Below are 26,907 nucleotides of genomic sequence, written 5' to 3'. Positions count from 1 at the left end.
GTTTTGAAATTTAAATAGATCTCATTGAAAGGGAACGAAATCAAATTATGATTATTTTTTAGAGTCTTTTGTATTTTTTATTTCAACTCCAAATTTGTTATTTTTACGGGTATCCCGTGAAACCATATCGTAAATACAAACTGAGACATGGATGCACAGAAAAACCAGAAAAAGAGACCAGCACTGGGTATCGAACACAGGCCCTCAGCATTCCGTGCAGCGTGCTATAACCCTACTAGGCCACCACGGCTACTACTACTACTTACGCGAGCTAGTACGAGTATACATCAGATTAATTAGTGTTTCCTTTGTGAGGAACTTCTTGCAACGTGTATTCACTAAAATTTACGTGATGAATCCCTTTTTCTAATTCAAATTACAATGTTGATTATCATTTTTGATACTGGCCAGTAAAATAAATAATGATCGATTGTTTTTCGCAGATCCTCCAGCAATCTTCTCGCTTCACCGAGCTGTCACCAGATCGGACTCAAGTGACGTTAGCACACAACGTTGTACCGGTGAGTCTTTTGTTCTTAGGCACAAGGCTTTTGTTTATAGCCGATCTGGTCCCTGTAGGTACCAAAGAAGTTACAAGTGCTACAATTCGACAAAATTGTTAAGTTTCTCTTAGTAGAATGTTACAATTTTGTAGCATCTGTAATTTTAGGGGGCTGATCAAACCATATAAAGCCCGGTTTCCACCGCGAGCGGAGCGGGCTCATTAATGACTTAGTTTAACGTACAACGATCGGCTGCATGACAGTACTTACACCGGACCTCTATGAAGTTAGTCTATGTAAGTATTAAAAACTAACAGCCTTATTCATAAAAAATCCTTAATTGAGGTTTGATCGGTCTGTTACTTAGCAGACTGATTAAGCTTGTTAGACGGTTGTCAAGAAGTATGATTCATAAACGCTTGCTAGCAGTCTGCTAGTTGTTGAGCTGCTGATAGACGGATTAGACGCGTTATGTTGGCCACCTTGACAAATCAAAGACAAAAACTGGCCTAATCGATAATTAAAAAAAAAATTGACAGCAGTGACAGCAAATTACCATGAAAAAAAATAAAAAGCGAGATGTTTGTTTTCCCGCCATTTCCGATCCGCATGTTTATATTGTGCAAAAAGCCATAATTATGTTAATCATCCTTATTATTTTTTCATATTTACTGTTAATTTATTGTTGCTAATTTAGAGGATTTTTAAATATAAATTCCTGAAAATAAATTTTCCTGTTTTTTTTTTAAACTGCGTAGCCCTGCCTTCACTATAAATATCTTCGGTACCTATGGTTTTTTGCTCTAGTCAAAATCAGCTGTTCAAACTTGTGGCGGCCATTTTGTGACTTAGCAGAGAGATAAAGGAGGGTCTACGGTCCTCTAACTTTAGCAGAGCCTTGATCGACTGATTAGCGCTAACAGACGTTTATGAATCATGTTTTTTAGCATAGGGCCTTCAAGGAGCCTTCAAGGAGGCTCTAACTTTTTATGAATAAGGCGGTTAGTCATTAATGAGTGTGCTCCGCTCGCGGTATAAATTGTGCTTTACTGCGGGTTAAAATATCACAGATTTCGATCATCATACAGCTGGTTCTCTATTTGGGACGCAAACTATGTTAGAGCTTGTAACGATATGGCGTTCTATCGCGAACAGATTTTAGTACTAGTTAAGCAATTTTGGTTTTTGAATGTGTGTACTCGTAAAATGCATGCCCAGGGCTTTAACTCACGTTTGTTTTATTATGATAGTGATTTTTTGTTGTGAGCAAAACTCTTGCTTAAAAGCATTTTGTCGGCATTGAGATCAGGCTCAGATAGACGTTGCATGTGTAAACTAGCTTGGCAACTATCTCTGTAAGACTTCTCTGTAAGGCTTCCGCGTAATATCTTCGTTTTGGCAACTGTATTGTAAAGAAATCTGGCGATGCATTACTGCCTTTCATGGCAGGGATTACTGTTTTAAACAATTACTATACAGGGTGTATTCGTATCGGTCAGTAAGGGAAGTCTGAAACTAAAAACACGAAAATCTTTTCTCAGAAATCATGTCATCGATTTTAGTGAAGAAAACTGTATTATACATTAAAAAAACTAGTACCTCCACTCAGTTAGGGAATCGAAACCCGGTCGTTTTGAAAATAAACATAATATTATTTCTATTCGGATATCGGTAGTGTAGCTCATAAGCAATACATGTTACTATGAGACACGATATCTAGAATAATAAAATGCATTGTATTTCATTTTTTTATGTAAATTTTTCTAAACATCTGGGTTCGATTCCCGACTTTGGTCTACAAGTTTAAAAAAAATGTATGAATGCAGGTTTCTTGTCACTAAAAAACAATGACATGGTCCCAAGAACAGATCTTCGTAGTGTTATAGATTTACAGCCTTATTCATAAAAGATCCTTAATTGAGGTTGATCGTCTGTTACTTAGCAGACTGATTAAGCTTGTTACCGGTTGTCAAGAAGTATGATTCATAAACGCTTGCTAGCAGTCTGCTAGTTGTTGAGCTGCTGATAGACGGATAGACGCGTTATGTTGCCACCTGACAATCAAAGACAAAAATGGCCTAATCGATATTAAAAAAAAAATTGACAGCAGTGACAGCAAATTAGCAGGAAACAAATAAAAGCGAGATGTTGTTTTCCCGCCATTTCCGATCTCATGTTTATGTTGTGCAAAAAGCCATAATTATGTTAATCATCCTAAATTTTTTTTTCAATATTTATTGTTAATTTATTGTTGCTAATTTTAGAGGATTTTTAAATACAAATTCTGAAAATAAATTTTCTGTTTTTTTTTTTAATCTTTGCGTCTTCACCCTTCACTAAAAATATCTTCGATATGGTTTTTTGCTCTTGTCAAAGTCAGGTGTTCAAAACTTGTGGCGGCCATTTTGTGACTTAGCAGAGACATAAGGAGGGTCTACGGTCCTCTAATTTTAGCAGAGCCTTGATCGACTGATTAGCGCTAACAGACGTTTATGAATCACGTTTTTTAGCATCGGCCTTCAAGAGCCTTCAAGGAGGCTTCTAACTTTTTATGAATAAGGCTGTTAGACTTTCCCATACTGACCGATACAAATGTTAGATACACCTGTATACTTATTACCTTATCTCTGTTTGCGCTTATATTTTTATACAGTAAGAGATCTCATCAGCACTAAACGAACAACTGTTTTAAACTTGCTAGTGACGGGTTTTCTTTTACGTGACATTGAGCAGTACTCAAGCACATCCGGAACGAATAAAAAATAAATCGATACCAATATATCGCACTGTCTCAAGACGCTATGATATTTTAGCGTTAGTGTGTTAGTAATCATTTATGATTCCTACACAAAAGGCCTGACAATGGAACAATAAACATTCTAACTTCAAAAAATCAAGGTAATGTCGAACGTGAAACGTTTATGTAAAGTATGAAATATCAATCTCTTTGTCACATTATTTATCTTTCAATTATGAAAAGAGACACTGGTTTTCAATAAGATTGAAAACTGATTGTGAAAACACTTCGCGATCTAGGTCGCGTTCTTGTTAGGTCACTGGGCTATTACAAGTTACCTTGTACTTTTTATTTTCACTTCTGAAATTCAATTAGTTTTCAAGCTGCAGGCCTGTACCTATAATTTCTGAAACGCTGTTTTTACTCGGTTACTCGGTGGCGAGGGTTATGTTTTAAATGTCTGTAATGTATATAAATGACGGAAGAATTTCCAGTTGTCAGACTTTTCTGAAAATATCGTGTAATTGATTTTACGTCTCTTAAATCTCGCCTTACTTCAATTGTTTTCTAATAAACTTAAAGTTATTTTAGTTAATGATACTAATTACGATGAATGCGATATTTATCTATTGTAAATACTCGTAATGTGGCGTATTGACGCAAGTGTCTCGTAAGTAGGCTCATTGCCGGTAGTATGCCACAATAGAGATACAAGTGTATTTAGTGTGTCTTGTAATCATTATGGATATTTTTTACTTTTAATATTTAAATATTTAAATACTGGACAAATTAAATTTAGAAAAAGCATTGCTTGAAATGAAGGGCGTTTATAAAATAAAAACATCATAAAAATGAAACAGAAGACTAACGTATTAATAAGCGAGTGGTTTTAAACATAACACTGTTTACTGGCGCAGTCTAGAGTAAACTTTTATTTTTATTGCAAGTTTACTACTAACTTAGGGTTATGTATTTTAAAAAATTATGCATCGGTTATCTCTAATCCAGGCTAAATGTTTTTTTTTCAACAGTGTAATATTGAAGGTACTTAATCATAAATTCGATAGGAGTTTCTTTACTTGAAATGATCAATCAATCAATCGATGTCGTTAGGCTAGGTCTCACAGGCATATTGGCTAAATATTATTTAGCTCTAAGCAACTGTTTATTTTCAATTACAGGTCTACAGATACAGTTTCCTGGCCAGATACACCGCATTCGACGTCATTACCGGAGAGACGAGAGACATTTTCCCCGCCACAGTTCGTTCAACTGAAGGTTTCCTTCAGAACTTCGTGTGGGGTCCATCGGCACTAGTCTCGCTTTTGTGTACCTTACAACATCTACTATCAACAAATCTTACTGAAGATGCTGTGCAAATTACTACGAAACGGAGAGCTCAATGTCATCTACAATGGAATACCTGACTGGTCTATGAAGGTAAGTTAATGTTTTTAGAATAACAGTTACGAGTTGAAAAAATGACTAAGGACCAGACAAATAAATCCAGGGAGCTAAACATTTTTTACTAATAATTTAATACCATTTATTTCAGGCAACAAATTAATACAGTATATACCTTAAAGACTAAAACCCTATCCCTATATATCAATGAACTCAATTATCGATGCCGTTTAATATAATTAATTAACCTTGGTAAAACTAACTAATTCGAACTTTACATGTTTTGCAATTTTTATGCTTATTTTTACGGTTTTCCCTTTACGAATTATCTATAAACAGATGGCGCTAGACAATAAGTGATTCGTAATACTGATAATTTGTAAAGTTGTTGTTTCTAGACGGCGTTAAAAGTTTTGCAGTGTATGCTAATTGCTTGTGTTAGTGTTTAAGAATGGAAAATTACGCATAATGAGTAACCGGATTCCATTCGCGGCACAAGTAATAAGTACTTTTTACTTACAAGCTTTTATTTCTCAACATTTTGAAATGTTATAGTCACTTTGATTCACATCTAATGGTCAGATCGACCTGCAATTTGGTATTACATATCGCATACCTAGATCAAGAGAATATAGATTTACCTCATTAAGATTTTTTTTATAAGAAAGGGCAAACGAGCGTACCTACGGGTCACCTGACTTATTGACTTCATTCAATTTCTAAGTTAAAATAAGTCCAAATTAAAAGAGTACATTGTTTGAGTTGATATACTTACTTTGATCTAGGAGTGCGATCTGTACAAGTACCTACTTTGGATGCCAATGCAAGTACAGTCAACAAAAAGTACAGTCAGCAAAAAAAGCTTGTATTAAAAACCGAAAATAAATCGCCCTTACCATTCTGGCTATAAATGGGAACATTCGTTTTCGCACACAAACAAACAAACAAACCCAACATACATCTTCATCTTCTCCATTTGTCGTGGGTAAAAAGGTTATTAACGAAAAGGATTCTTGTTTTAGTAATTCGGAAAATTTAATAATTAAACGTGGCAAAATTTGTCTCTAATTTCAGAGGAGGTATTTGAACATTACAGATGATCGGCTATGTGTTTATCGACGGACTTGTCGCAAGTTTTAGTATTACTTCTCGTTTGATTTACACGAACGTGCGCGTCATGCGCGTGCCGCACTACGGCGCCCGGCTCCGTGGAATACCAGTACACGCAAAACCACGAGATCCGGTATCCCAAGGTGAGACAGTATAGAAAGTAATAACCAAACCATAAAAAAACATTTTTAATACAACCTTTTTTTTGCTGACTGTACTTTTTGTTGACTGTATTTAGCATTTTTAGCCAAATTATATGTTATACCAAATTTCAAGTACGGAAAAGATTTACGTACCGAAGAAGTACACGTTACGGAGTTAACACTGTCGGTTTAAAAAATGTCTCTATTAAATTATTCTTATATATGACCACAACTGTAAGTATTTCAAATTTCAAGTCAATCTGACTACTGGAAGTTGGTCAAACTTAACTTGCAAGATTTGATTACAGACAGACAGACAGACAACGGGACAGGTGAAACTAAATAAAAGCTTGTAAAAAAAGTTTTTTTGCCACGTCCCACTAATTTTATAAATGCGAAAGTTTGTAAGTCTGTTTGTTTGTTACTTCATCACGTCTAAACCATTAAACCAATTTAGATGAATTTCAGTAAAAAGATAGTTTGAGTCCCGGAGAAGGAATAGGATAGTTTTATCCCGGAAAATTACATAGTTCCCGCGGGATAAAGAGTCGCGGGTAACGGTTAGTGGCTTATTTTAGTGTCCTACTGCTTGGAAAAGGCCTCTAGCCGTTGCCCGCACAATGTAATATGTAGTACACAATGTAATGTGTGTAGTGTGTAGGTACATATAGTGTTATAAAAACTACAATACTCTATTATTACGAGCTTCACCTGTCCCGTTGTCTGTCTGTCTGTAATCTTGCAAGTTAAATTCTACCAACTTCCGTAGTTGGATTGACTTGAAATATGGTATACTTATGTAAATTGCGTGACAATACAATAATCTGATAGTGACATCCTGGTAGTCCAGCCAGGATCGTCTCCACAGGACGAAACTCTTCAACGGTTAATGGCATCGACTTGAAATTTAGTATGCAAATGTAGTTTGGGTGACAATACAAGTACAGTCAGCAAAAAAAGCTTGTATACTAGCAAAAATTAAATTATTAAAAATTAATTTAATATTATTAATTTAAGTTTACATCTATTTTATTTTAATATTTAAAATTGACCTGTCTTAGGTAAAGGCTTCTCTCTTGCTTTAGTGGACTCTCATCACCTATTGCGAGCTCCTGCTATCCCACGTCATAAGCAATACACTATTCTGATGTTTTTTAAATATGCCCAGTGTCTGAAATTAGTATACAGTATCAGAAAATCAATTCATTTGTTTATCAGTATCTTGAGTTTTCATTCTAAATCGTTCAGATACTATGTACGTTGCCAATTTGTATTCATTATTCTTAGTTGCTAAAGCAGTAAATGACACGATAAGTATATAAATAAGCAACTAAGATACTGTGGATTTTGAACTATGTCGGTGTTCAGACGGTGAGTGGCCCAGTAAACTTATTGCATAACTGCACGATGTATTTAACAAGTTGAATCTAGGTAGCTAACGTAGGTATTCGAAGGGCCAGAAGAAGTTGATGAAATTTAGGCATTTTTATTGTATTGTAAAACTCTTCATTGTATACATAAAAACACATGAAATTACTTGATTTATTTATAAATTTACTTGTTAAATATCTACGCTGTATACAGTGGTGACGAGTAGACTATTATTGATTTTCAACTAGAAATAGCAACCACTTACACATAATTTCACGCACACAACAAAATCACCTATAATGGTGTAATGTTAATAATGGGTAATTTGGGCATGTACCAACTTTTTTTTATTTATTTTTTATTCGATTGGATGGCAAACGAGCAAGTGGGTCTCCTGATGGTAAGAGATCACCACCGCCCATAGACACCTGCAACACCAGGGGGGATTGCAGATGCGTTGCCAACCTAGAAGCCTAAGATGGGATACCTCAAGTGCCAGTAATTTCACCGGCTGTCTTACTCTCCACGCCGAAACACAACAGTGCAAGCACTGCTGCTTCACGGCAGGATTAACGAGCAAGATGGTGGTAGCAATCCGGGCGGACCTTGCACAAGGTCCTACCACCTGCAACTGCTACTTAATAAACATTGTCGGCCTTACCACAAACAACAAAAACACCGTTTAGTCTTATATCTTATAATGATAATTTTCTATGAACTGACAAGTTAAATATACATTCAGCGGTCTTCTAACTTTTTTTACACCAGCAAAAAGTGATAATGACGTCATCATAGGTTTAAAATACACCGAATACCTCTGATAAATTCGTCTTGCCGTTTCGCTCGTACTAGATAAGGATGATACATTGCTATTTTCCATATACCAGTTATGCAAAAAAAAGTAGATAAAACTATTTATCATGCGGTAGGTAAAGTACGGACATTATATCTTCGACCTGGAAACGTACATAACTTTTAATCAGAATAATGGACGAAATACATAATGGTCATTTATTGATATACCTACGTAATGGAATTTTCTCGGAAATTATCAACTTTACAGAATTGTTATAAAATTAACCTAACTCAACCTATAACAATCTGTTCACGTTCATAAAAGTTAGTATAATTAATGAATGATTTCACCGAACATTATTTTGTTATAATATATGACCATTATTGGTTTCGTCCTTTCGGTTCTATTTAAATTTTATTTAATTTGACACGTTCTCCTATGACTTAGCAGTACACAGTATTACGTAACATGACACTATAAGATCAAGTTGTTCATCGGTGAATACCAGCGGTTATTGACATGGTTTAGTTTCAATAGATTTGTTCAACTCAAGTTGTAATGCTGAACGTAAGTGAAAGTGAAGTGGCCGGTACTGGTTTGGCGCGCCGCCCGCAACGTGCATGGTATCAAGTGGCCATAGCAATAGCGGATACTTAATCAAATACGGGAAAGACTGATTCTTATCAAGTCAAGTTTCTACTTCAAATATATTTATTGACAACTTTATTCGTTGTCTAACATCTAGTAGCATGGTGAACGGTTGTATTGTTCTGAAGACGGGTTCTGGTGATGATAGATGGGTTTGTGTGATTTGTTTGTGTTCTTATAGTGTGGAGGTGGAGGAACTATATTCGTTTTAGTGTTCTGTAGCCAAACTAGCACCAAAGTAACTGTTATAGTTTTTATATTTAATAAAAAATCGAGTAATAAAGCAGCAAGGAACAATATACATTGGCTTAGGGGTAGGGAATAAAAGAGTGAGTGAGAAAGCGAATGGTTTATTTCGGCTTATTAAACGTCCCACTGTGTAGGACAGTGAGAAGGCTTGGGCGTGATTCACTCATGAGCCTAGTGCAGATTGCTAACTTCACTCACAGCATTGAATTTTTCTAGGTTTCATCACGATGTCTTCCTCACGGTATAGATAGCTCGGGTTTAAACCGACGACCGTCTGCTTGAGAGGCCATAGGACAAACCACTATGCTATCACCGTCTTATACTACTTGAAACAATTGTCAAACAATTGAATCTATTAGTGGTTGATGAAATGTTTACGAGTAGTGTGACCGGTTTACTAATGTTTCGGCGAATAACGTCTGGCAACCTGTTTCATTTTGCAACTTTTAATTTCCCGACTGTTTAATATTTCTGAAACTGTAAATATTTCAGGATTTTTATAAAACTAACCTAACCTAACCTAAGGGTTCTTACACGATGGCCCTGAAGTAAATCCTGAAATATTTCATATTTAACAGTTAGAGTTTGCGAATGAAAAGTTGCGAAATGAAACAGGTTGCCAAACGTTACGTTGCGAAAAGGCAGTAGGTACCCGAGTGAGCCAAATATGTAGTGTAGATCACATCACTGGTTTTTTCTATTAACTCTACGGCTTGAATAGTCCCAAATTGTATCTACTGATTTCTTGTGGATTTCGTACTTTATCACGAATAAATTATTTATTTCTTTCTTTCAGCACTAACTACTATAAATAACTAGTAGTAGTGGTAATAGTAGCAGTAGTAGTGGTAGTAGTAGTAGTAGTAGTACTGCTTTCACCCATTTTAAAATATTGTTCCAGCAGCGTGATATTTCGAGGCCCCTATGCTAACGAATTAAAAGAGATCGATCGAGCACCGCAGTATTTACTGAAATGATATAAACAGCATAAGAAGCTTGTTTAGTGGCTTCATCAGAGTTAGATAATAATGTCAGGGCCGCCGAAACGATTGTTTGGACGTGACAGGTTGATGCTGAGTGGAATTGCTAATGAAGTTAGCTTAAACACGCGGGCTATCTACGGGTTTACTGCAAACAGGCTATTAGTAGTTTACGGTTTGGAGTTACGTCTTTAACTGCACATATTTGTGGTAACTATAGACGAAATTTGGATATTTTTTCATTTTAGGTCAATATTATTGACGAAGACATGCATTTATACGACTTACGCTCTTATCGCTCGTACGAGCTTCCGTTAGAAGGAGACAGTAAAAGAAAACCGGTTAATATTATAAATGCGATATTTTTTCTACGTGCAAATTTTGGACTGGTATTTCTCTTTCAATGGAAAAGAAGAGCACGATATAATTTTCCATAACTCCCATGGGACTTTAGTAAGATGCCCCCAATTTCTTGATCTATCGGTTAATGTGGGCGAAGCCCCTGTTAAAAGCTGGTTGTTTATAATTTTCTTTTATCTAATTTCAGCCTGGCACAACCAACCCTACGGTGACAGTTACTCTCCGCAACTTGGAGACTGGCATCAACAACGTATACAGTGCACCCACGGACCTGAACGAGTGAGTAAAAGAAGCCCTTCTTGGACTCATATGAATGATTTATTATGAAAGTAGTTTGCTCTTGCGCAGAACTATTGGTTAATACCAAAGTGATAGGTACTAAAATTACCGGAGCAAGAGAAGTGAAATATTGCAGACAGGTTCCTTGAGCACCATAAACGCTATCTAAGAAGGAATATTTTGAAAATCCCACAGGATAAAGCTAGTATCTAATAATCATTGTTACAATAAAAGTTAAAACTACCAATTCCTCCTCTAATTTTTAGAAATTGTTCAAACTGTAGCTTTGAATTTGTGTCTAAGCATTTCTTGTTTTGAGGAAATGAATTAGACTTCTTTTCAATACATTACATGGCATATTTAGGGGGGGTTATGCCGTTTGCGACACAGGAACAAAATAATTGTGATTTTCATAGCATTAGATCTCAAGGGGGGTCTAAAAAATAGTCAAAATGGGTGTGACATAATTTATAGATGGCCCCTACACATCTTTCATCATTATTCACCATAAGGCCGCTTGTAGACGTTCGTTGTTTTCACCGGACAATAGACCGTTTTTTGCGATGTTGTATGGCTTCGTCGCCAGACAAGTGTCCGGTGCATGTACACACATTCATTGTAAACCATACAACACCGCAAGGCAAAAAAAACGGTCCGTTGTACGGTGAAACTCCGGTCTACAAGCGGCCTGAAGCTGCATTTTCACCTGAGTTGTGCAAGTATGCGTTGCGAGGAATGTTTTTGTCATTAATCAAGTCAAGCACAAGTGGAAACTGCTGAGTGGAGCGAGGATAGGTAAATGAAGCGTTGCTATTGGTTCAAGAGAAATACATTAATCGCAACACATTCTCGCACATCTGGTTGAAACGCTGCCTGATGCATTTTCCTCTTTTAATTTTTTAACCCTCGACGCAAAAAGAGGGGTTATAAGTTTGACCGCTATGTTGTATGTGTGTGTCTGTCTGTGGCACCGTAGCTCTTAAACGGGTGAACCGATCTGAATGCGGTTTTTTTTATTTGAAAGCCGGTTTCCTAGCAATGGTTCTTGCACATGTTTTACCAAAATCGGTTTAGCCGTTTTTGAGATATTGAAGTTTGAAGTGACAATGTCGGCGGTTTTCAACTTTTTGTTGGTTAGGTTATTGTATTGACGATGTGTAACTATTTCGTTTTTTTTTTTCTAGACCCATCCTGAAAGCCGTAAAATTCATTTCAAGCAACGCTGTGGCGCTTATGTGGACCAACCGTGTCCAGACTATCCTTAGAGTGGTTACCTGTACCCTTGGACAAGCTACCTGCACTCAGGTACATTATATCATAATATATATTTTTTTGCACAGAATTCAGGTATTGTACCTAAAATTACGATGCACAAACTTGTGAAGCAATTCAATGGTCGGTGTGAAGTTCCCAATCCATACTGGGTCCGCGTGGTAACTACGGCCTAACCTTCTCATTCTGAGAGGAGGCCTGTGCTCAGAGCAGCGGGACGTTAATAGGCTAGGATGACCAATTTTAAAATTTAAGCCATCTGAATGGTAGTTTCGTCAAAATGAAATAGGTATCTTAAAATATTTTATCTAGAACACACACACAAATCATAGAAACCCATCTATCACCAACACCACACTACTCTGACACGTTTCGAACTCAACCAGAGCTCATCTTCAGAGCAACAGAACCGTTCACCATGCTACCAGATGTTAGACTGTAATCATTTCAGTTCATTGATGTGGACCTCCGAAAAGTAACGCCTGATTAAATATAATATTTTGCATATTTTTTCAGGTTTACCAGTACACAGAAACTGATGGTTGGATCGACAACATCCCACTTATTTTCAATCAACAAGGAAACGCTTTTATCACCATCCTGCCTCAAGTGAGTAAACCAAATACTATTAAATCTCGTATGTTAGCGAACTTTTTTAATAAGGTAATGAGCTAGTGGCCACGTTATATGAACACTCCATCAACATCATCGGATTGGAGATGCGTCGCCTGCCTAAAAGGGTAAGATAGAATACATCATATATGTGTATCAGCAGTTTGACTGGCTTACTTTACTTCTAGCCCCTGCAAGGAGTTAAATTATAAAATCTTGTTTATTCGTGTAACATTGACACATTTGGATAGTAATAAAAAATATTTAAAACAATAGTTAGTGACACAACAACACAAGGTACACAAATACAAGAAAAATTAAAATAAAACAATGAGGTTCACCACAATGATGACGGTAGCAGGTCGGTGCAATCCTCTTCAGTGAGCCATGTAGGGGCAGTTGAAGCTGCCCGCTATCATGCGCAGGATGCTGTTAGTAGTAGTAGTAGTTACCTAGTTAAGTAAGCCAGTGAAATTTCTGACACAACAGTCGCAAACACCTGGCGGCAGGACATGCGAGTAAGATTGTTATAGCGGTCTGGACAGACCTTGCATAAGTTTCTACAAATCGTGTAATTGGCAGAAGGATATTTAAAATTTGTAATGAGTAACAGCACCTGGATGTGTAAAACGATCACTGACAGGATCATAAATCATTGTACTTACCAGAATATGAACTAAAATAAAAATAAGTATCTAATGTATTTTGTTCCCATTTTCCGTTCCTACTACAGTGTCAACGTAAACTCATTATTAGAGAGCGGATTTGAAGTAGCGATTACAAGTTGAATATGAATATGACTAGTGCGATTGGTTAGATAGATAGATAGATTTATTTTTTAGATATCATGTTGTTTACTGGTCTTACAGTTATCTTATTACTTAGGTACTTACTTACCGCAATGCAATCTTATAGATAATTAAATTAAATATATTGTATTCTTGAAACAAACTTTAAGAAAAGAAAAAAAAATCATAAATCCTTTGTGTCGATATATGACCATTGTACAGTTGACATGAAAAATAAATACTGACTTGTACTTATCCATATTAAACTTGTAATCTCTACTTCAAATCCGCTCTCTACTCATTATACATTCGTTACGTTTTAGGCAGTTGACGGCATTCTATATAAACAAGTGGTGCAAGTGTCTGCGCCGGCGACTGGTAACGTGTGGACCCTGCAGAGCCGATCCAACACCGCACACACTGTCGCGGAGATCCTTAAGTGGACTGATGAGAATGTCATGTAAGTGCTAAGTAGTACCTAAAGGTTGCTAGCATGGACAGCTAGTTGTCAGTGCATTAGCACTGAGACTATCAGTAGGTAACCATAGACAAGACGGCTACAGTATTGGTTACCGCCATACCATGCAAACGAAATGCTATCCCACTTTTGCGCTCATGATTGGAGCCTTTGTTGGAGCGGGGCATAATTTCGCTCTTATCTTCGGGAAATATGCTTTTGTCTTGGCTTGATATCATCATTATCATCAGCCGCCAGACTGCCACTGTAAGCAAAAGCCTCTTTCAACGCCAAAATAAAAGACAACTTTCCACCTACATCAACCGGTTACATATCCACATTTCTGGTACGAGTACTGCCGTCAAAATATAAACAAAAAAAAGGTTCAATTGGGGGTTTAAAAAGATGTTCTAAGGATTTCTTTTTTTGTACGGAATATTCCAAGTTTACGTATATTTTATACCTTAGGCTGCTATTTACTCTTAAACTACGGGGGTGGGGGGGGACGCTCGATTTTAATGAAAATATTATGCACTTTAAAGTTAAATATTTTGCAAACAGATTACGTATTCGAAAAATTGTTTTAGCAATCCCCTAATGGTCTTAAAATACCTATTCAACGATACCCCACACTACAAGATTGGATTAGAAAAAAAATCACCCCCACTTTACGTCTATGGGAGGTACCCTATATATTTTTTTTTTATTGTACTAGTTTATCAGCATAGTTTACATAATATTCGTGCGAAATTACAGCTTTCTAGCATTGATAAGTCCCTGAGCAAAACCGCGGACGGACAGACAGACAGACATGGCGAAACTATAAGGATTCCGTTTTTGCCATTTTGGCTACGGAACCCTAAAAACTGTAAAATTTCCAGTTGGTACAAAGCAACCGCCGTGGAGGACTCCTCCGAACAGCACATCTACACGGTGGACGCAAGTGGCGCCGTGTCATGCTTCACCTGTGACATCGAGAGGGAGGACGGTGGCCAGTGTCTGTACAACGACGCAATCATCAACGACGAAGCCAGCCGTATCACCGTCAACTGCGCGGGCCCTGATGTACCGCAAGTCTTCATCTATGACACGGTACGTGATACAATCTTAGGAAGCTGCTTGATATCAAGTCATAGGAGAGAACACCTGGGCCTACCCTTAATTTATTTTTGGGCATGATTGATTACAATACATGTTATAGGCAAGAAATTCAATTAAGTCCACGTGTAAGATGTCATCGTGAATTTGCATTGAAAGAAAGAATTAAAAACCGCTAAGAGCGTGTCGGACACGCCCGAAATAGGGTTCCGTAGCCATTACGAAACAAATAAGTAATATTTTTCTAAGGATTTCCTATTTTACGTACGGAATATTCCAAGTTTGGGAACTTGCGTGGATACGTTAGCTCCGTCTCACGTCACAAGCACCGCTCGGAGAGCTGGGGCTGCAGCCGAACAAGCGCAAATAATAAAGTCCAGAAAGTACTCACAGCTATGCGCTAATTACGAATTTGTTGCGCTGGCTGTAGAGACTTTGGGCCCGTGGTCGTCTCAATCAAAGAATCTGTGCAAGGAGTTGACCCCACACTACAAGGTTGGATGAGAAAAACAAATCACCCCCACTTTACGTCTATGCGAGGTACTCTAAAAAAAAAGTGTTTTTTGAATTTTATATTGTACCATTTTGTCGGCATAGTTTACAAATATATTCGTGCAGAATTACAGCTTTCTAGCATTGATAGTCCCTGAGCAAAGCCGCGGACGGACAGACAGAAAGACAGACATGGCGAAACTATAAGGGTTCCGTTTTTGCCATTTTGGATACGGAACCCTAAAAATGGTTTATTAACCAACAGTACCACCATCAAACACAAAAAAAAAACAATAATATTTAAGCATTGCAATTGCATTAACTAACATTGTCAACTTATTTAGACAAGTAGAAGTTAGTATACGTTATCTATACTTAGTGTTGATATTTTTGGCAGCAAGAAATACTCAATTTTCACCAGGATAGTAGGATCAGTGATGACAGTAACGTGGTGTTGCATCCTAAGACAGACGTGCCTAACTCACACTACTTTCACTCTCTGGTTTGCGTAAAGAAAAGGTTATCTCCACAGTTAGTACTGCTAGCTATTATTATGGTTGTTCCTACGACATTATTGATAGGTTACTAATATTTTTGATTAGTACCTAATATTGTGTTCATTACTTACTCTCGATGGACCGTCGAACATAACAGCAAATTTCTCAATATCAATACGGTATTTGACAACTGCTGAATTTGCCGTGTCTTGTATATTATTATAAAAATATAGATATACTTACAGACAGTGTTTAGCGAAGAGAAAACTTAAATCGGTTGAAAATTGGACTTCTAATGATTTTTTGAAAAATCTATATGCCTGTCTCTTTCTCAATCGCAGCAAGTATGGCGCTAGTTGCGTGTGACGTCACATGCAAGTATGTCTTTCTCTGTCTAATCTGGACTTTCAAACATTTTTAAACATTAACTTTGTTATTTGTAAAGGTAGCTTAAAAATTGTTTCTCTATTCGATAACAGGCATTGTGGAGTTTTAATTTATAAAACATTGTCAACTACCGTATTGCGCAAGCCTATGTTTGAGATTTGATGTGTATGAAGCCCCATTTAGACCATGCAAGTTACATTACATCGCAGAATATTCAGGGACAATGAATTCAGTTGATCAAACATATATCGAAATGCATGTAGTGATGAAACTTACATGCAAGTTCTCGCATTGTCTAAATCTCCGAATGAAGAAAGAATTATCTTTGAAGATGCTTTAGTGAAGATTCCTGGGGTTACTGAGCGATTTTCTATGTACATGTATTGCTTACTGATTTTTATCTGCGATGCGATAAAGGTCGCGCGCGTGTGTGGGTACTGAAATGGTTATGATAAACTTGTAAGTACGTGATAAAAAAAACAATAACTTATCTTGTTTCGAAGCATTATCGATTGGCCTTGGATTATCATATCAGATGTTTTACGTTTTCAGGTCAAATTATTGAATAAGACATTAAAAGAAAAATGTTAAAAAGTTTCAGTCTATTCGAATGTTGCCTATCACCACCACTTAAGAGCGGTTTCACCAGCCATTGATTAATTTTCACTGACGGATAAATGTGATGCCATCGCCGACTATTCGAACAAAACAAACAGAGACGGCATCGCATTTATCCGTCAAATAAAAAATAAAATAAATAAATGGATGGTGAAACAGCGGGTATGATTTATTGATTGACTGACAGATAAAGCGCAGCCTAAACCACTGAAGCCAGAGACTTAAAAATTTGGCAGATGTAGGTATATTCCTTGATCATCAATATGATCATAGACGTGCATTATTAAAGGATTTATCGAAATTCCCAAAGAATAAGAATTAAAAGGGATTTTTAAAATACTAACTAGCTGATACAAAGACTTCATATTTCGAAGATAGTATAATTCTTCAGAGTGGTAGATGTGCACTAATTTATTCTTCTCAGGGGGGGAAAGTTTAAGATAATAGCAGACATAGTAGCAAATAAATTGGGGCTACCTACAATGCAACAGATCTTCGTCTCCGACTTCGTTGCTGCGGAACTTCTTCAAGAAATTGTGCTACCGTTTACGTATCCGTCTCTGTAAAAAATTGGTTTGCAAAATATACATAATGTACCATCAGCCAAATATGTGGTCTACCACCCTAAAGTTGATAATCGTTTGCATGTCATAAAATCATAATGCCAAAACACGTATATGTCAACTGGAAAGTCCGACCTTAGCGACATATAAATTTGATAGGAACTTTTTCGAAAATTGATAGACCACTTATTTGGCTGATGGTACTTGTCAATTCTAATATTATTAGTGATTACTAGTTCCAGAAAAAAGTACTTACCTATGTATTTGAAGCAAATATTTTTGACTTTACATTACTTTAATAAATCATGAATTTGTAATTTTTCCCCTTTTCACCTTTGCCATCTCCTCTGCTTAGATGGCCTTCGTTACAATCCTAAAACATAACCAAGGCCGAACCGTTATTCAAACTTAATTTTACCTAGTCTTACCTTTAACTCTTCTCCATTCCAGAATGGCACACTTGAGCACACATGGGACGACAACTCCGGCACTGTTGGCTTGCTGACCGATCGTCAGTTGCCAGTGACGCTGAGGCTTAATGTCTCTGTTGCTGAGGGATATCCTGACGCTGATGTTCAGTTGCTACTGCCTCATGATTATGAGCAGAGGACCAATTTACCAATGCTGGTCTATGTGTGAGTTGGAAATAAGAGTTTCCTATAGACATACAAGTATATTAAGTAGGTACATGCTTAGCTAGCGTGCTCTGTATAAAGATGGGTAAATAATATAAGTCTGTGTTCGTACACGTACACGACGGGCTCGCCGGCGATGTCATACTTTCTATAAATGTGCACCATAACTGCTTTCTACTAAAGTATACCTACGCTTATTTTATCCTCGTAAGGACTATCAACTAACTTGACTAACTACCAACTGCCTACCCTGGAATCAACTCAATGCACGCCAATGTGAAGCCGTGGTGGCCTAGTGGTTTGACCTATTGCCTCTTAAGCAGAGGGTCGTGGGTTCAAACCCCGGCTCACACCTCTGAGTTTTTCGAAATTCATGTGCGGAGTTACATTTGAAATTTACCACGAGCTTTGCGGTGAAGGAAAACATCGTGAGGAAACCTGTACAAACCTGCGAAGCAATTCAATGGTGCGTGTGAAGTTCCCAATCCGCACTGGACCCGCGTGGGAACTATGGCCCAAGCCCTCTTGTTCTGAGAGGAGGCCTGTGCCCAGCTGTGGGACGTATATAGGCTGGGATGGTGAATCACCATTGCATTCGACTGACTGTCAGTATAAAATATTATATCAGACCTACTTATTAATATGCTGGCTATATGCTGGACATAAAACTCTTACACTTTGATGTACAGTCAGCTGGCGAGAAAGGGTACCCCCCTGTAACGGCGGTAAGTATGGATACCGCCGTTAGAGGGGGGTACCTTTTCTCTGAAGCTGACTGTACTAATTCGATGACTAAACGATCAACTCTCAACGCAGTCCTTTAATTTCAGGTACGGTGGCCCAGACACTGCCCTAGTCACGAAACAATGGAGCATCGACTGGGGTTCATCCCTGGTGAGTCGGTGGAACATCGCTGTGGCCCACATCGACGGACGGGGCTCCGGACTTCGAGGAGTTACGAACATGTTCGCTCTCAATCGCAGACTGGGAAGCGTGGAGATTGAGGACCAGATCGCTGTCACTAGGTATGATTGTTTAATATTGTTTTTAAATATTTTTTATGAGGGAATGATTGAGTGAAGGCCGCCTATTGCTTACCTTGTAATTTTTTCTTTATGTGCCTATCGTCTGTATTGCTTAACATGTTGTTGTGTTGAATTAAGAGTATTGCTATAGTACCTATTGATATTTAATGGCAAGGAATAATATCAAGTGCCTCTAGATTGGTCGTACATTGATGTTGACAATTAACCAATAAGGTCGGGACATGTTGATTACCAACTACCTTCTTGGTCTCTGAGGGTCCTAGGTCAGACTAGAAACTAAGAACCTAATTCGAACATTCTTTGGAATTTCAACAATGATTCATATTAATGTACCTTTTCTTTAGCGTTTACTTACTGTTTGCAGACATCTCCATGAGAATCTTTCATTCTTGGACTCCAACCGTACCTGCATTTGGGGTTGGTCTTACGGAGGATACGCAGCCTCGCTGGCATTAGCTCGTGGAGGCGATGTGTTCCGATGTGCCGCTGCTGTCGCCCCGGTTGTTGATTGGAGGTTCTACGGTACGAATTACAACCGATATCTTACATATTGCAACTGTAGCTTGCCCAATAAATTGAAAAATCTAATGTTTGTGGTACTACGCTAGAACTAAAGCCACTCATGAAGTTTGCAGCACCTATTTGTTTATTAATAAAGGAATTATGGGATTTTATAATGCCTCCGATGAGGGTGGACTAATGACTTTATCAAAGATATTGGTAGTGAATTTAGAGTTCTAGCGATGATTTTGTTTTACATAATTCAAGACTGGGTGATGTGTACTACTTAATTAGTATATTTCCACCTTTAAATTGTAATGTGACTTGCAATAAACGATTCTAATTTTAATTCTAATTCTATATCCAACAGCGAATGTTTTTCGGATGATCTGAATATTAATTTAACTAATAAGTAAAAACACACGTCTACAAGCGCGCAAGCACGGCTGTATGTACATATTGATAGCAAAACTCATAATTATAAGGAAACAGTATCTACAAATAAGCGCAAAATTTGATTTCAGATACCATTTACACCGAGCGTTATATGGACACACCTCAGCAGAATCCGACAGCGTACGCTGATTCTTCTCTGCTGACTAATGATGTGGTGAGTCCTCTTCAAACCTAATTCAATTTTAAGCAGAGGCCGTATTGTCTAACGCGCTGACGTTTGCAACCGCATTCAGTATCTCTTTCTACCCTCGTTTTATACTGTGTGACAGAAAAGAGTGGTGAAAACGATTATGATTCTGCGTGCATCAAACAATAAGGCTTCAAAGCAGGAATACTACTAATAATTTACGTAGACATGGCACTTTCCACTAGGTATGTACCGGTGGTCAGAAGCCATTATTAAAAATAAGTGAAGTCGATTGTGAACCATATTATGATTCTCAGGTGGAGGCGTACAGGAACAAGCGTTACTTCCTGGTCCATGGAACTGCGGACGACAACGTTCACTACCAGCATGCCATGTTGATCTCGCGTTTACTGCAGCGACAAGATGTTTACTTCACGCAGATGGTATGATATTACAACTTTCTCTTCTCTTATAACGCATCTGTGTCCACTTATTATATATGATATTTGCCTCTCCAATTGTTTCCTTTCGGCCCGATTTGCAGTGGATCAGCGATCGAGCCGTCACCAACGACCGCCAAAAACAGATTGTGTTTATGTATCTATCTCAAATATGAGTGTTGGCTGATGTTCAATACCAAGTAGTTATCGTAACTCATTAATTTCTTACTTAATACACATAATAAATAAAATATTTGGTGGGTCTTGGGCGGTGGTGATCATTTCCCATCACCCGCTTGCTCATTTTCCTCCCTCTCACAATAAAAAGAAAATAATCTTCATGCTGCTCTAAATTGAAAGTTATAGTATAAAAATTGAAAAATTCATTTATTTAGTGCCAAAATAAGAGTCTAGTGCATAGATTACAACTTTATTTTTCATTGATACCAACATGATTTTCTTTTGCAGAGCTACACTGACGAAGACCACGGCTTAGTGGGTGTAAGGCCTCACTTGTACCACGCATTAGAGAAGTTCTTAGAAGAAAACATGTTGTAAATAAATAGATTTAGTAACAAATTAACGTCGCAACAAAGATCATTGCTCATAGAACAGAAAAAGCCCAGCTATCTAATTTTGGTATAACCAAAATGGCCATTTGGCAAACTCTAGTCCATTAAATATATTATCTGGCAGTATAACAATACATTTTGCCGATTTTTGTCTGGAATGTTTGACAGCTTGGACTGGTTCTTACTTTAAAGATTGATATGAAATTTATATTTGACATGAATTATTTGAGGCACAAAATAGGTAGGTACCTGTCATACAATGAAAACGTAAAAGAAGTGTTATCGTTATAAAACCAGAATAATGAATGTGACAAAGCTAAAAGAAACTATTTAAGTGAAAATAATTGAACACTAAATAATAATGTACAAAAATATATTTATTGAGCAGAGTGATCACAAGATTAGCTGTATTTCCATGCTGTGTTATGATGTTGAAAGAAAAAACAGTGAATACGCCAACTTTATGGTCACTGACAATGAATTTGTCGTTTTTTATTACTTTAAGAGAATGTAAACTAAACAGGGTAAGTACTTCCAAAATGACAACCTGCTTTAAGAATGGCCGAAGGATTTCTATTAGTATTAACATGTAGGAGCGACGAGACCAGCCTAGGTGAAATCAAGAAAATATTTACGGGAAAATAAGGAACTTTAAATCGGGGAGATAATAATGTTAACAATTTGCAAGTATAATTTATAACAGGATACTATCAAATTTAAAAATGTAACTGTTTGAGGATTAAAAAAAAAATAAATGTGTACGGTTGGTTTCTTTGCATAATGTATCAACTTTTTCGAACTAGTTATTGCAAAAGTAGATACGTTAGCGCCCCGATTGTACCTATTTTATAAAACAAAATACTACTTACTTACATATTATTGTCCTGAATATTGCCAAATAAGAATCGATAGGATGTCCACAAAGTTACTATAGGATTATTTATTATCATAATGTTCCCTGTGAAAATATAAATCAATGTTATTCCAAGAGTGTACCTAATAGTTTTATCGTTATTAAGTATTGTATAGTTTCAGTGGACTTTTAAATAAGCAATACCATGTCTGTAAATATTTAAATGTACTGCTAAGTACAAAATGTCTTTTTAAATAAATACTATTTTATACAGCACTATCTTTCATTTATAGGTATTATGGATAGATCCCAAGGTTAATGTACTACTTGTACGTGCTTTGAATAGATGCTAGGACTCTTTTGTTTATTACGGTAAATATGGAAATAAAAGAAGCCCCTAAAGTTACACGAAATACATCTTCCGACCTAAAATCTGTTTTTTGTATATAATAAAATTAATAAACTGCAAAGTTTTTGCGATAGATAGGTACTTCTTACACAAGTAACAGTAACGCTTGGTGCTTAAATGCTTGAAACATTTGGCTTAAGTATCAAAACTGTTTTATGCAAAAAGTAACCGTGCATTTAGAAAGTGGCCGACTACCACTATTTTTTTCAAGCAATTTGGAAATTTTGTTGAACAAAATCCCAATATTTTTTTTTATAAATGTAAATGAAAAACTAAAACGCGGCAGTATAGACAGTTAAATACTGTTCTCGTTATTTACAAACTTTAGACGATATTCGTTTGACTTCAGTTTGGTTTCAAGTCAAACATATAGTACCTACAAGTGTTTACCTGCGGCTTCACACACACACACACACACAAAAACTTTCGCATTTATAATATTACTAGGACTATATGTTTTTATTGTACTTATAAGTTAAAAGCTTATTTCCCTCGGCATTAGGGCCAAATGCAAATCACTTAGCCGAGATTTTTCCAAATGCTAGGCTTAACGTGTTTTAGCTAGTACAGATATTGTTACAAATAAACTAGATTTTTTTTAGCCACATGTAATTATTGACAGTATTTTTTGCATAATATAATTAAGAATGGTAACTGTTAATAAAAATTCGACTAAAAAGTAATATTGGATCACTTTTTACAAATTAAATTTTACGAAAAATTTGATTTTCTTAATATTTTCGAGAATTACCGAGCTAAATAATTGCAGAAAAAAATCCTAGTAATAATTTCTCTCTCTTTATTATTGAAGACGTGCTATGTATTTTTCTCTGGATGAGTTCTGCGGCAACTATGTACACGCGATTACAGACTCCCAAAATCCACCTAATTGTGATCTGTGGGGCGGCGGTAGCTTATTCTAGTAGATATCAAACTATGTCTACTCTGTTCCTATTAAGTACTATTAGATGTTAAATACAAGGGACAGAAGTACCACCGACCCAACGAGCGTTTAATTCAAACAGCAACTACCGAGATGGTTACCTGTGCTGCCGTGTTAGAAATGCGGATTTAATAGCGGCTTCAACTTTAACTTAGGATCGTAGTGTACAAAAAGATAGCTTAATATTTCTGTTTAAGCTAAAGTATGTTCGGAAATTAGAAACGAAACATAAGGAAAAATTAAAATACACGGTACTTGTGTACCTACCCTTGTGCGTAATCGTAAATAAATACTCTGATGGTTTAAATATTTCGAGCTATCACAAAGTCAAATAATATTGGTTCTTTAGATGAATTTCTGGTTTGTCGATCTGGCCACTTGAATTTGACTAGTGCATGATTTTGTATAATGCCAAAAATGTCTGATCAACTTTTTTTAAGATTTTCAACGTATTTACCTAATTGAAATGCAGCTAAGTGATTTGTAGGTAATAAACAAAACATACACGACCGTGGAATTTCATACTTATCGCTTCAATGAGGGGTTCTTGATGGGCGAAATGGGAAATATCGCTTGGTGGCGTTAGTATTAGTACCGTAAATTTCGTTTGACGTTACAGTCTCCCGTGCAATTGGCTCATTTACTTACACGAGTATAACCAATTACAAACGTAACATAATGTCAAAGTTGTCAAACGGATTCCACGATACTAGCACCAACTAGCTTGCCACAGACTCTCATTAAAACAACTTTTTACATGGTGTACCTAAGTAACCAATCCTAAAGCGTATTTTAGCGACAAGACATATTAATTTACATACCATAATCAATTACTCATGTAAATTATTAAATATACAGTAAATGGGATCACCGTGCTCACATCGCCACTTACTGGCAGTGGTATAAGCCCTTACTCCAAATTGAACCCGTATTTTCCACGGCCCCGCGAATTAGTGCGATCCGCCTCTAAATTGGGTTTAATTGAACTTGCCAATCAGCCCAACACTTTTTCTATGTAGCGCTAAATGCCGCCTTGGGCCTGCTTGTTAAATAATTTAACTTTTTACGTTCTGAGTTTCATTTTCAAAAGCTTTTATATTATTTTAAGTTCACCTAATATTTGTTTATTTGTTTGTTTCAAATCTTGCAAGATTGACATTAATTTGGTATACATAATAATATAGGTAAGTACATTAATTGTGTGTGGCTTAGATGACAATGCAAAAATGAAGCTGTGGCGGTATACAATTGAGTATGCGTGATATAACAAAGGAAAAGTCTTATTATTAGTTTCTCTAAGATTGTTTTATAATTTGAGTTATAAAAAAAACAATAAATTTAAAAATCAAAAAATCGACTGCCTTAAAAAATACTAAAACAAGTCGAGTAGGCTAGAAATTTGTTAAGTAGCTAACTTAAAGTTCAACAGGAACCATTTAAATCGTGACGCTCAAAAATTCTTACCTAATGGGTCCCGACTGTTGAACTTTAAGTTAGCTACTAAACAAATTTCTAGCCTACTCGACTGGTTTTCTTCTTTTTTAGTATTTTTTTAAGGCAGTCGGGTTTTTTGATTTTTGAATTTATTGTTTTATTTCACACTTTTTTAATAGTTCTATGAAAATGGTAGATTAAAACTATTATAACCCATATATATTTAGAATGTGCTAATTATTAGCTTTCATTTAAATTCGCGGCAATAATTTCGCGGTAATAATCTAAGTCATCATCATCATCCCAGCTATATACGTCTCACTGCTGGGCACAGGCCTCCTCTCAGAACAAGAGGGAAATAATCTAAGTGCTACATAACAATCAGAAGCTTAAATAAAATAAACGTACAAAAAATAGCAATCTAAGTTACCTTCTAGCTATTTGTAGTCAATAAATTAAACCTTTAGAGATGTTTCTAAACGGATTACACCGGATTTACCCCAGGATTTTCTCCCCATGGCTCCGTGAATAGTTGTTGATTTCGTACCTCGAAATGAAGCCTGTATTTCGCTCATTTAACTTTTGTTTATTTTAAATTTTCCCTAAGGATTTAAGGAATTAAAGTGAAGCTAAAACAAATGACAGATGGAAATGAGTTAATAATACTAGTACTAGACATAGCAGAGGCAAAAATAAACTACGGTTACTTTGATAAATGCTATCGGTTACCAAATATTCAAATATGAGCATTAAATACTAACTTTTCTTTTACATAAAACTGACCGTGATTGACCACTATCTCACCTGATGTTAAGTGCAGATGAGGCCAAAGGTGTATCTCACTGGTTCAGTAACAGCCTATTCACTCTAGCCTTGAAGAGCCCTAGATTGTATTTATGCGGAAATACAGACGACGGGAGAGAATTCCATTCCTTACACTTGATTTGAGGCTACAAAGGAATAAAACGCCTACATTTTTACAAACTATTCTCTTCGTTTGATAAATTTATAAAGCTATTCGGTAAATCAAGAAGACGAAGGAAAATTAAATCACAAAATTTTTTGGGCTCTTTAAAGAATGACTGATTTGTATATTTTTTAGGGATCTGTATCCAAAGAGTGACGAACAAAACAATGTCGCTACACTGATGGTCCGTCTGTCTGCCACAGGTTTGGTACTTTTTGTGTGAACCGTAATAGATAGACAGACAGGTGAAATTTATACATAATGTGAATTTTACCTATTTATATTGCCGCTACAAAAACAAATTTTAATAAAATAAACAAATAAAATAAAACTAAGCTAGGCCCAATCGAAAAACCAATTCAATGTTGTTTCCAATGGTTTTCTATATATTCGGCCGTTTATTAGCGTATAGGGATATTTTGATGAAAATGAAATGAAAAATAGTGTATTGATATACCTACAAATTTTTGCGGAACCCTCGGTGTGCGAGTCCGACTCGCACTTAGCCGGCTTTTAAGTTCCTTGATGAAAATAGCTCAAGACGTTATTACCTTTCTCTAAAAATCAGTGGACTGAAGAAAAGCCGTTTCAATAACACCCACGCATTATTGAGAAAAAAAACAGTTTATTTTTTATTTTGAAGCGATTGGCAGAACGGATGTTCTAAGAGTCTAAGTAAATGAGAGATTAATTTATTCGGAAACGGATTACTAGGGTAGACTGACACGAAGACTGTTAAACGTAATTAAACAGCGTAAAGCCACAGAGAAGGTGGTCGGAGCTTAGAAACCACTGATATAGTGTTCAATCGGCGTGAAATGGAACGTCGGCATTCTACAGGTTAGTAACAGATAATCTGTTAAAGCGACATGGGTACTAAAGGGTTCTTTCTACTTTGAGCAAGACATGTGATAAGATAGATTGAGATGGGGGCTGGTTTGTAGAAAGATGTAAAATAAGTTAGCGAGAATTTTTATACAAATTGAGTTTTTAATTTAAAATAGTTATAGTCGCTCGTAGTCGTTGTGACTTTTAACGCTCAGGAGTAACTTTTAAGCTGAGACTCTAATTTTTATCTTTTTAAACCAACCGAATAACGTATATTGTGCGTAGTTTTTTTGTCAAATCTCAAAGAAAGTTAAGATACCTATGTATTTAGC

General features: G+C 36.4%; 1 protein-coding gene across 2 annotated transcripts in view; it reads left to right on the top strand.

Annotated features, from left to right (window-relative positions):
* Positions 1-22,267, top strand: part of LOC141441554 (venom dipeptidyl peptidase 4-like) — a 123,252-nt gene extending 100,985 nt beyond the window's left edge. For both annotated transcript variants that reach the window (XM_074106332.1, XM_074106324.1), the window contains exons 8-18: positions 10,489-10,580; positions 11,765-11,885; positions 12,369-12,461; positions 13,576-13,712; positions 14,591-14,801; positions 17,815-17,999; positions 18,830-19,024; positions 19,410-19,567; positions 20,071-20,156; positions 20,447-20,572; positions 21,038-22,267. In XM_074106332.1, coding sequence (XP_073962433.1) covers positions 10,489-10,580; positions 11,765-11,885; positions 12,369-12,461; positions 13,576-13,712; positions 14,591-14,801; positions 17,815-17,999; positions 18,830-19,024; positions 19,410-19,567; positions 20,071-20,156; positions 20,447-20,572; positions 21,038-21,127 — 1,494 coding nt within the window. In that variant the 3' untranslated portion in view covers positions 21,128-22,267. The remainder of the gene's footprint in view (positions 1-10,488; positions 10,581-11,764; positions 11,886-12,368; positions 12,462-13,575; positions 13,713-14,590; positions 14,802-17,814; positions 18,000-18,829; positions 19,025-19,409; positions 19,568-20,070; positions 20,157-20,446; positions 20,573-21,037) is intronic.
* Positions 22,268-26,907: the final 4,640 nt, after the last annotated feature.

Source organism: Choristoneura fumiferana, chromosome 2 (assembly GCF_025370935.1).
Source record: "Choristoneura fumiferana chromosome 2, NRCan_CFum_1, whole genome shotgun sequence".
In the NCBI taxonomy this organism is placed as follows: domain Eukaryota; kingdom Metazoa; phylum Arthropoda; class Insecta; order Lepidoptera; family Tortricidae; genus Choristoneura; species Choristoneura fumiferana.
The sequence above is the reverse complement of the archived record's forward strand: the minus strand, read 5'-3'. Positions and strand labels throughout refer to the sequence as shown.